Source organism: Sminthopsis crassicaudata, chromosome 4 (assembly GCF_048593235.1).
Source record: "Sminthopsis crassicaudata isolate SCR6 chromosome 4, ASM4859323v1, whole genome shotgun sequence".
In the NCBI taxonomy this organism is placed as follows: Eukaryota; Metazoa; Chordata; class Mammalia; order Dasyuromorphia; family Dasyuridae; genus Sminthopsis; species Sminthopsis crassicaudata.
This window is the reverse complement of record NC_133620.1, coordinates 403,926,567-403,938,787: the sequence shown is the minus strand read 5'-3', so window position 1 is coordinate 403,938,787 and position 12,221 is coordinate 403,926,567. Positions and strand designations below refer to the sequence as shown.

Genomic DNA, 12,221 nt, shown 5'->3' with positions numbered 1-12,221 from the left:
TCAACCTATATCAGGTTGTTTGCTGTTTTGGGAAGGGAGAAAAATTTGGAACACAAAAGTTTAAAAAAATGAATGTTGAAAACTATCTTTACATGTATTTGAAAAAAATAAAATACTATTAGAAAAAATAAAGCAATTTTGACAAGTCAAAAAAGAAAGAAAGAGATCCACTGCATTTAAAATAAATCAAAAGGTAAGCTCCACAAGGGCAAGGTCTATGTGGTATCAATTCAAGTCAATAAACATTTATTAAACATTTTCTCCATGGAGGAGTTTTGTAAAATCTGTAGGTATAAAGGTGAAAAAGGACAAAAACACTCCCTACCTGTAAGAGCTTATAATCACCTGAAAGGGCTGGAGGATTTTGTGGAGACAGTTGAAGAGGAGGCAGGGAAGACATTGACATGAAACATATCCACAAATAAGTATAGTATAAAAGGGTTTGTAAAGGAGAGATCCAAACAAAATATTCTAGGAAATTTTGAAGAAAAATATAGCTTCTACTCACAAAAAAAAAAAAAAAAAAAAAAAAAAGTCTGCTTCTTCCATGAAGAAACAGAATCTTAACAGAGGCTCAAAAAAAAAAAAAAAAAGTCATAGAGTATTTCAAGAAGTGGAGATGAAGAGGAAATATATTTCAGGGATAGAGGATAGACAGCCGGTGTTGAGGTATGAAATTGGGACAGGACAGAATGAGATTGAAGGACAAGAAGTGATCTTGTTCAACTTCAAGGTAGAGGGAATGATAAGGAGTATTGGTGAGTGAGAGAGAGAGAAAAGGAAGGAGGGAGGAAGGGAGAGAGAAGGAAGAAAGGAGAAAGAAGGGAGGAAGGAAGGAAGGGAGAAAGGAGGGAAGGAGGGAGGGAGGGAAGAAGGGGAGCAAGGAAGGGAGGAAAGAAGGAAGGAAGGAAGGAAGGAAGGAAGGAAGGAAGGAAGGAAGGAAGGAAGGAAGGAAGGAAGGAAGGAAGGAAGGAAGGAAGGAAGGAAGGAAGGAAGGAAGGAAGGAAGGAAGGAAGGAAGGAAGGAAGGAAGGAAGGAAGGAAGGAAGGAAGGAAGGAAGGGAAGGAGAGAGGGAGTAACAAAGAGAGTGGAGCCTAGTAGGGGGGAAGGTAGGGAGAGAAGAGGAGGCAATCAAAAAAGAATGTATCACATTTTCAGCAAGGATGATGCATACTACTGAGCACACAGAAAATCATGTAATTGTAAATCAATTAATTGCTCATAAATGTTTACAAAGCTCTTTACAAATGTTTCATTTGGTTCTCAAAATAATCCCTGGAGAAAGATACTATTATTATTCCCATTTTACAGATCAGGAAATTGAGGCAAACAGAGGTTAAGTGACTTGCTCAATATCACACAGCTAATGAACATCTGTAGCAGGATACTCTATCCAAGTAATTCACTTTATAGATGAAGAAATGAAGACCTACAGGCTAAGTCTTGACCAAGATCATGTAGTTAATAAGCAGCAGAGGCAGAATTCAGACTCAGACTTGTGACCTCAGTGTTCAGTCCTTTTTCCATTGTGCCATCACCCTACCATAAAAAGCTTAATAAATGTTTGTTAAATAAAAGAATGACTTTTGGTAGAGGGAAAGAACACAAAATTTAAGATAAATTTCAGAGTTCTGGATTTACTCCCAGGAAAATAGTTGCATGAGCATGGATGCACAGGTTTTTTGTTTTCCTAAAATGCCATACTGCCTTATGGGATGCACTCTTCTTACATAAACATAAATGCAACTTTACTGCAAACAAGAAAAACTTGTACCCTTCCTTAGCCAGCCCCCCATTCTTTTCACAAGTCTCTTTCTTTCCCTCTCTCCCTTTCTTTGTCTCCCTTTCTCCCTCTCTCTTCCTCCCTGTCCCTGTTCCTCTCTCTGTCTCTCTATTTCTCTCTGTGTGTCTCTGTCTGTCTATATCTGTGCGTCTGTCTGTGTCTGTGTGTCTGTCTCTGTCTATCTGTCTCTCTCTCTCTCTCACATACACACACACACACACACACACACACACACACACATACACACACACACACACATACACACACACACACACAACTACTCACCAAGGGCACCCTGACGAACATCTGTTCGAGTGGCTCCACCAATAATAAACTGAGGGTCAGGACACAACTCCTGAAAGGAATTTGGTACAAAAAAAAAAAAAAAAATACATCACAACATTTCCAGCAACACTGTTGCTTTGGATGAAGGATATTTGAAGGATTTCTAGGTATTTGAGGGATTTCTAGATAAATGGGGGATTTTTAGATATTTAAAGGATTTATTTTCTTGCTCTGTCACTCCAAAGTAAAGTAGACATATTAATGTACTGAAAAATTTCACACACCCCATATCCAGGTAGAAGATAAAAATATTACTTAGCACCTACTAAAGAGCTGGGCTCCCTGTGTATGCTCATTAAATGCTCAATGATTGTGATAATGCTTCTCATTATGCTGATGGGAAAACTTGGAAAGCCAAAAAGTAGCACTTCTAGAGTCAACTAAAGTCAATTAAAAAAGACAACTCAATTCTTGAGTCAACTAAACTCTCCATACATATCCCATTGGCAACTAAGTTATCTCTGTATTTCTAAGTGTAATAGAAATGTTCAGAAATTTCTGAAAAAATGAATGTTACTCATTTATTGAACATCTACTTATATTTAGCATTATATGATATGCTATGGAGGAAATTGAGAACACAAAATAAATTGAAGAAATAGTCTTTGCACCCAAGGAGTTTATAATGTAGTTGGAGAAAAGAGCTATAACTAGAATGACTCAGCAAGAGCTTTGCTCCAGGATGCTGAATTTAGAGGGTATCAAATTTAAAGAGTAAAAACTAGTCGAATATAAACTTTTTATGGAAGAAACTATCTCACTTTTCTGTTTATGTCTCAGAACTTAATAGAGGAACATAGCTTGTACTTAATAAAAATGCTTGTCAATTAACAACATTTAAAGTCTCTAGAAGATAGAAATGGTATAGTTTAGCCTTAGTTAGCAATAATTTTTAGTTATTATAGGAAGCTACCAGAAGGTGAGCTTGATTGGGCTCCTCCTCAGCTGTCGGGTCTCCATCTCTACTGCACAGAGATTCCCACCTTCTCCCCTTCCCCTATATAAGACTGTGCTTTGTGCTACTTCTAAGAGCACTTTACAAAGCATTTTAAGGTTTGCAACAAATATGACAAATATTATCTCATTTGATTCTCACAATCACCCTGTGAGTGGTGCTATTTTATAAACCCCATTTTATCTATATTTTGTAGATAGATATATTTTATCTATAGATAGAGAAACTGAGGCATCCAGAAGTTAAATGACTTGCCCAAGATCATATAACTAATAAGTATCTGAGGCTAGATTTAAACTCAGGTTTTCATGACTCCAAGTAGTAGTAAGTGAAGTAGTTTGTAACTATAACATTTACAAAGAGTTTACTATATGCTAGGTACTATGTATTTTATAAATGCTACCTCATTTGATTCCCACAACTACCTAGTGAGATAGGTGATATTATTTTTTACAGATGGGAAAAATAAATCAGAGAGAAGTTGAGTGACTAGCTTAGGCACGGCTAGTAAGGTTTGAAATCTGATCTGAACTCAGGTTTTATTATTCCAAGCCTGGTGCTCTATCACTGTGCCATTGAGCTGATTGCTCTAGGCTTGGTTTATGGCATTTGACCTAATTGCAAAAATTCCTAATTATGGTTTTGTTTGTAGAAAAATATACCTATATGAAAGTATTAGAAAACAAGAAAAGCACCTACTGATTGGATGGATTAAACTATAAAGGGGAGAGAGGGCAGCACAGAAGAATGACAGGATCTGAAATTGAATTCCAATTCTGCCACTTTCCTACTCTCTGTGACTTTGAGAAGTCACTTAAAATTTCTGAGCCTATTTCTTCATATATAACATGAGAGTTTGACCAGATTACTTCCAAGATCCCTCTAGGTCTAACCCTCTAATACTATCTATTACGAGGTTACAGACAAGAAAAATTAGGAGAGCAAAGATAGCATCCATCAGGCAAAAGATAGCAAAGCCCATTCTGAAATATTTGAAAGAAGGGAGGTATTGAGACAAAGGGTAGGCACCATTAGTCAGTATTCTCAGGAGAAAGACCTTGGGAACAGGGGGATAACTCCTTTCCCCTTGCTTTTGATCCTGGAACGTGATACATCAAGGAATCACTTTTCTGCTTTGCTCCAAAGGAATGAAATACAAAGAGATAAAAGCAGATGAGAAATCAGAGGGGGTGGATCTGAGGGCAGACACAAAAGAAGAGGTGTCCATCAGGACTCTGGAGAGGAAGAGAAGTCAGAGTTTGATGTGAAGAAGGAACAGCCAGTTCAGTAAACTAAGAAGTTCAGCAACCACAGGATGTGAGAGCGTCCATTCTTTGTGGGAAGACTGTGAGAGGGAGATAGATTCTAGAGTCATTTTGGAGAAGTCACCATGAAGCAAGCAGCTATAAATGTTTCCAACTTGGAACTCTAAAGTGTAATGATAGCTTCTAGGTTTAAGTATTATATAGCTTCTATGTGGCATAGTTAAATGAGATAAATACTTCCTCTCCACTTCCATGACACTATCCTTAAAGAAGGAAATTGGTAAATTGAAGAATTTCCAAAGGAAATCAACTAGAATAGGGAAGAATCCTGAGTCATTCTTATATAAGAATTAGTTGGAAAGAATTGAGAATGTTCATCCTAAAAGAGACTCAGGTAGGAAATAATAGTTAGTGTCAAATATTTGAAGTTACTGAAGATGAATAAAGTTAAATTCAGTCCTTGCCCTCAAAGAGCTTACAGTTTAGAGGGATGCAAATCTAATGGGCAGTTTACAATCTACAGGGAGATTCTATCAGGAAGGATGGGATATAAATCCAATGGGCAGATCCTCACAGATTGACAAAATCCTCTAAATTCTCTTTGATTAAGATTGTTTAGTCAACTACAAGGAGAAATTTATTTATTGGGAAAAAGTCAAAGTACCATGAAAGATTCAAGGAAGAAAAGTTCCCTTCTAGTGAACTAATAAAAAAAGATTAGTTGAAGTATATAGCATCTGATGCAATGATTAAAAAAAAAAAAGCTGAGATGCAAGAAGAAAGGGGCCTTCTCTAGGGATGAAGGTAATGTGGCCAGGATCAGGGAACTCCTCCCAAAAGATAGTTTGACAGTGTGGTGGGTGGAGAAAGACCTGGTCTCTGTGTCAGGTTTCAAACCTGCCTCCAAACATATACTGACTTTGTAGTGCTGAAGAAACATCACAAAACCCCACAGGGGCACAGTTTGATGGAGCTATGGATTGGGTTCATGAGATATGGCTGAGAGACAGTTAGGAGCAGATTGTGAAGGCTATCTCTTGGGTTATTATACAGATGGTTTGTCAGCTCTTAAGAAAAGAAGTGATCACTTAGTTAACTGAGTAGTCCTATAACATGAACTTTATTTCCTTCTTAAATTGCATCTCTCTTCTGGTAGATTAGGAATGATTACAGACATAGTCATAGTCATATCATACATTCATACTATCTGGATTTCAACAAGGCATTTAGCACCATCTCAGGACATCTTTCTGAAAAAAAAGATAGGCAAATAAAATCTGGATAATTAAAGAATTAAGTGACCTTGCAGCTGATTAAACATACTCAAAGAGGATTGTTTAGAGGGATGGATGGTCTCTAATGGTATACCACTGGGCTCTCTTCTGGTCAACAGTTTTTCCCCAAAGGGTTTACAAAGGCATTAAAAAAAGCTTTTCATGTTTATGGATGACACAAAATTGGAAAAGATAAATCTGATAGATGAAAGAATCAAATGTCTAAATCATCTCAATAAGACAGCATCTCAGTCTGAAATTAAAAGAATGAAATTCAGTAATGAAATATAACTACCTACAGAATAGCATACTTGGTCTCAGAATCTAAAATATTTTAATTCAAGTCAAGTATACAGTAGCTATACTGACTCCAAGCAAGTCTTTAACCTCTGAGTGTCCCAGACAACACTAAGACTGTAAGTTGTAGGGAGAAAGTGCCAATTTGCATCAGAAGAAGGACTGTTTACCACAAGCTCTCTACATAATAATATCTAACATTTATATAGTATTTGAAAAAACTCTCTGTAAACTTTAATTCTCTATAGAGTTTTTTCAAATACTATCTCATTTTATCTTCATAACAATCCTGGGAGGTAGATGATATTATTATCCCCATTTTACAGATAAGCAAACTGAGGCAGAGGTTAAGTGATTCTTTTAGGTTACACAGTTGGCTAGTGTCTGAAACCAGATCTGAATTCAGTTCTTGGCTCTGATCTAGAACTCTATCCATTGTGTCACCAGCTACATGAATGGTTAAATTAAAAAAAAAAAAATTAAGACGCTTATAAGAATTATCTCTGCTTTTCTATTTGTATTCCCAGCACTTAACATGATTTTCATATTATCTTTGTTGTGGTATTGTTCGGTCGTTTCAATATCTGATTCTTCATGACCTCATCTAGAGTTTTCTTGACAAAGATACTAGAATGGTTTGCCATTTCCTTTTCCAGCTCCTTTTACAGATAAGGAAACTAAGACAAACAGGGTTAAGTGACTTGCACCAGATTATACAGCTAGTTAAGTGTGTGGGGCCAGATTTGAATTCAGAAAGATGAAGTTTTGTAACTCTGGGCTAAGCACTCTATCCACTGTTCCCAATTAGCTACTCATATTGTAAACGCTTAATAAATACCTTTTCATTCACTGAAAAATAAAATTATTAGACATCCACAGGATTGGAGAATCCCGGCTTGGAAGCAATCCACAAGAAAAAGACTAAGGCATTTTCACGGACCACAAACTCCATGTGAGTCAGTAACATGGTGCAGTTGATAACAACAATAATACCAGCATCTTGAGATAGGACTTATAATACTAGCTAAGGTTGATGACTCCGCCCTCAGGTGTCAATACGGGCAAATATTAAACTATTACTCAGATGGTTCTCTCTATTTGTTCTTTCTAATATACGCTAAAGAGGAATACAGAAGATAAGAAGGTATCATAAGAAAAGTATTAGACTGGGAATTGGAAAACCGGGGTCCTAATCCAGCTCTGCCTCTAATTTTCAGTTACTTTGGGCAGTTACTTTGGGTCTTAATTCCCCTTTCTATAAAATGACAGTATCTGAACCAAATGATCTCCAAGAATCTTCAAGCTTCAGCAAATGCTTCTTCCCACTGCTCCCTTAAACCACCCCCCAAACACACACACACATATGCCTAGGCTATATTTAAAAGCTCAAGATAACCTTGGATTCAGAGAGATGCCAAGGAGACAGGGAGGCAGAGAACTTTATCTCCCTTTCTTTCCTTCTAATTTCCCAAGCCTAGCTCAACCCCACCCCCAGCTCTTCTGACTCCAGTAGGCAGGCCCAATGATCTCCATTATTCTGCAGACATGTCCTCCCTCCTGTCTCTCTGCATCGCTCCTTGAAATCAATAGGATGTCTAATCACCAAAAAATGGACACTGGCTTTAGAATTGAGTCCCATTGATTGGGCCTGGGCAGTCACCCACTTATACCGTGCATTACTCAGACACCGTAAGCATTAGGCTGTGTACTAATTCTGTAGTGCTTCCAGAAAGGCAAATGAATAAAAAATTTAGTGAAAAGATTCAGCAAATCTGCCTCTGTTTTTGAAGGAGTCTATGGCATCCCTAGATTAAGATTTTTTTTTCTTTTACATAACCAGTAACTAGTGGAAATAGGAAAAGAGATGGTGTAGTCTTTCCTATGAAAGTACAAAGTGTATACCCAAAAAGTTGTGGACCAAAAAAAGGTCCCTTTCCTAGTCTGGGCATCTGTATCTTTGAGACCCTGCTTTGAGATCCATGGATAGATTTAGGGAATCCCTTAACTTGGAAGGGAAAAAAATACACATTTATTTTCACTAATCTCTAAATGAAATTTAATCTTTCCTTTCATTGTGAATGTAAGACAATAAGACATTCTGAAAAGGCCCTATAATGTTATCAGTCAGACAAAGGGGTCTTTGAATCAAGAAAAGGTTAAGAACCCCTGGCCTGAAAAATATAAGGATCTTAGTGTGAACAAAATAATATTCTTCCTGGGAACTGGAGAACAAGACTAAAGCATCAGCATAGCCTTCCTCCCCCTCCTCCACCCCCAAACTTAAAGACAAGCAGAAATAACCAGCACAGGCAGGGAAACCAAATTTCGCTATTTCACAGAAAACGTGACTTCATCGTAGCATTATGCTTTATTTATCTGCTGAGAGGGCAAAAAATACCTTCATTCGGTCTGTCTCATCTCCTTTCCCCCTAAGGCAGATGAAAATAAACATCTCTGTGTGAACCTGGATGAAGAGCCATATCTAGGCAGCTCTCCTGAAACCCTAGGAGGCCAAAAGGGTAAGAAAGAACTTGGGAGAATAACAAACATTGTGCTATACTGCAGCTCTTTTGTTTCCAAGAAGTTCATGGCTGTTCCCAAAATGCTTTCATCCTTTTGCCACCATAAGAGACGAGACACATGTCATGGCAGGCCCTGTCCCCTCAATCTGGCCATTTTAAAACATAAAAGAACTGGCACAGAGATAAAGGTACTAAGGCTAGTCTGACACTCAAGGTCATAGAGCATATCAATAACAGCTGGGAATAGCATCTGAAGCTTCCTGATCCCATGCCTCAATCTGCATCAGATATTATCAGTCTACTAGTTTGGAAATGGCAAGGCCTATGTCCTTTTAAGTGAACTTTATGCAATACCTAGCAGAAAGTTCTGCCTATAAAAAATAGTCAATTATCATTTATTGATGATTGATGAGAAGGCAGTTAAGATTTTATTTACTCAATGAACATTTGCAACCTCCAAAAAATAGTAATTTCTTCAGTTGTCACTAACCTGATCCCATGGCTCCATTGTCCTAGCCTGTGGATTTGGTAAAAACAAAATTCCTGAGATGGAGATCAACTGGACTGCTGGCCATTCCCCATCCATCATTTCTGTGCCCGTGGTCTCAGTAAACGGAATGCCCTCCTCACTTCTGCTTCCTATTTATCCCACATCTAGGTTGTTTTTTTTTTCATAGCTGGGGGATTTTGCCTTTCTTTGTATCCATATTTGTATATACTTTGCTATCCCTGAGGACAAAGACTTGTTTGTCTATTTTCTTTTGCCTTTGCACAGTGCCTGGCATATAGTAGGTGGTTAATATATGTTTATGAATTGAATAACTGAATTTAGTCTCCTGCTTCCCCACAGCTTAGATACTCCTCCAGAAGATCTTTCATAATCCCTTTGCATTATTAGAGCTCTTTCCTTATTGCAATTATTTCATCTAACTTTGTATCTGCTTCATGTGTACTTAGCTACATACATGTTGAATTGCTACAGAGAATATTAAACTTCTGAGAACAGGGACTACTGTCTTTCTCTCCCTACTATCAGAGATGCTTTTTGATTTAGAGAAAGGAGAATTGGTCTCAGAGTGAAGAAAACCTGAAATCAAGTACCTTCTCTGTCAGAAACTGGCTGGGAAAGTCACTTAACCACTGAGTGGTCCCATATAAATTGTGGAACAGCTGCCCATCTGCAATAGTGAATGTTTCCTCACAAGGATTTCCCAATATTCATGAAACCACAGATACAGTCCTCTACCTCCCCTCATCCAAAAAAGAATAACAACAATAATAACCATATTTATTTGTAGCTATCAGAGTCACCAAAAGCATCTTCACTAAAGGAAGAAATAGTTTTGATAGAATGGACTACATGATTAAATCCATAAGATCCTGGGAACTGGAAAAAAAAAAAAAAGGAAAAAAGAAAGGGGGGATCTACTTCTTAATCCTTTTAAGAGATTTAACCCCTATAGCTTTTTCAACTGCCTTCACATAAGGAAACTTTTTCTAAGGCTCCTTGTTGCCTCTGGTATTCCAAAAACACAGAAATCTGTGATTCCCAACGTGTTAATGTGTGTGAGCTTTACTCACATCTTGAATATCTCCAAAAGTTTCATGGGGCCATGAAATTTTTAAAAAGATGAAAATGAATATTTGATGGTGATAAAATGAAGACAGAGGGGGAAAGGATAATTTACATTGAGCTATTTTTCTCATTCTCCCTTTTATTTAAGTGGTTACCGAGAAATAATGGTGGCGACTTCAATCTCCCACCATTAGATCCAGAACACACTGCAGATCTCAGTTCTGTGTTTCTTATGCATTGTGCCTCAAAAAGTCAAGTTGGTCTAGTTGAAAAAGTATCCCAGTCAGGAAAGAGCTGGATTTAAAGCTTACTTTTGACACTCACTAGTAGCATTGTCAGTTTAACTCTGGGGAGCCTCAGTCTCCTCAACTGTAAAGTGAGGATTTGAATAGTCCAAGTACTTACCTCACACACTATTGTGAAGATCAAATGAGAGGATGGTTGTAAAGTGTTCTATAAATGTCAGCTATTATTATTATATTGCCAGAAGGCAATGAAACTTATTAGTCAGCTAAATGAAAAGGCCCAGGCCTTCTGTGCTGCCTCCTCCCTTCTTCTCCAACCTTAACTTTGGAGGTGGGGAAGAAAGAGAACAAGCAAAAATCTAAATGACACAATAAGGATATTCAAAAGGACTGGCCTTTTGGGCCAGTCACTGATCTGTCCCTTATGTCCAGTAATGTAATGAAAGCTTGTATTTTTAATCATGCCCTGAAGAGTTCTAAGAAGGCTGAACTTACAGGTGATTTGATTTGATTTGTTTGATGGGATATTTGTCAGGTGGGTCTCATAGGATCATAGATTTAGAGCTAGAAGAGAACTCAGAGGTCTTTCAGTTCAATCCCTTTGTGGTAGGGATTAGGAAATTGATGTTTAGGAATATTAAGGCATTTGTCCAAGGTCACATAGGAAGGAAACATCAAAGGTAAAATTTGAACCCAGTCTTCTGACTACAAAGCCAGTGTTTTTCCCATTGCATGACACTGAAAGAAGGAAGGAAGGGGAAAAAAGGAGGAAGGGAGAGAGGAAGGGAGGGAGGGAGGAAAGGAAAATAAAAGGAGAAGGAGAAGAAAGAAAAAAGGGAAGGGGAAGAAGAGAATGAGGGAGAGAGGGAAGAAGGAAGAAAACATTTTGAAATGCTGTGGTCATGAAGCACTCTAATCTTGAACAATGATCCCTCATGACCTCAGAACAGTGAATGCATCAACTTCCTAGGTAGAGCATTGGTCTCCTCCTTCCCCCTTATCCCTCCCCATCTTTGTTAAACTAAGTCATTTCCAACAAATCCATCTCCTTACCGTGGGCCGTTTCCACACAATTCCTTGAGTTTGAGGAGAGTTTGGTCCCAGATCCTTGTATCCCAAAGCTGAGGGACAAGCTGGAAATTCTGGGTCCTTAAATAGAGTCCCTGTCTCCAAACACTGTTTCCTTAAGGTCTCATAGTCCTGGCCCAAGTATTTGACAGCATTCAGGGTGGAACCCAGACTCTCAGCCACTGAACGCTGCTGTTTTGACAGTCTTCCTGCCATAGCTGCCATGGCTGTTCCCTTGACTCAAAGGCAGAGTAAGAGGGAAGGAAGGAGGGTATTGCTATGTGGTACTCCAAGCTCTGTCCCACTAAGAACCAAGGGGAGGTTATAAAGTAGCACCCAGGTAGAGGTGGAGCAAGATACATTATCCTCTGGCAACCAATCTGGGGAGGAGTGAGTCAAAGGCTCAGGCATCTTTAAAACAAATATGTATCCAAGGCAAGAGAAACAAGAGAGACTGAAAATGAATCTACTAATTCTATCTTCCAGTACTTCCACCTTACTAATTACTCAAGGAACTTTTAAATATACATTTATTCCATTAAATAAAAGCTCTCTAGGACCACGTCCTTCTTTTTGGAAGACAACCTTGCACCATCAGAAATTTCCTTATTGTATGACATGAAAAAAAAGCAGTGGGAGACAGGTTTTCAGGAGGGAATAGAACTGGTTTTTCCAAAGGTGGACTCACCTTAAACATTGTTAAGGGGATAAACTCAGGAAAGGGATGTGCTAATGACTTCAGCAAAGCTAATATAGCAAGATGGACACTTTCCTTTAATTTTTATCAGGGATACAAAGAATACTGAGTCAAGGGTTCAAGTCCTAGCTCTTTAGCAAGCCAATAACTTCCTCAAAGCCTCAGTTTCTTAATTGGGGGGAGATAGAATAAAT

At 38.2% G+C, this 12,221-nt stretch overlaps 1 protein-coding gene across 1 annotated transcript in view; it reads right to left on the bottom strand.

The window, feature by feature from the left end:
* CAPN8 (calpain 8) overlaps window positions 1-11,555 on the bottom strand; it is a 109,423-nt gene extending 97,868 nt beyond the window's left edge. The window contains exons 1-2 of the mRNA XM_074265534.1: window positions 11,316-11,555; window positions 2,069-2,138 (exon numbers count right to left, since the gene is read on the bottom strand). Coding sequence (XP_074121635.1) covers window positions 2,069-2,138; window positions 11,316-11,555 — 310 coding nt within the window. The remainder of the gene's footprint in view (window positions 1-2,068; window positions 2,139-11,315) is intronic.
* Between the last annotated feature and the right edge of the window lie 666 nt (window positions 11,556-12,221).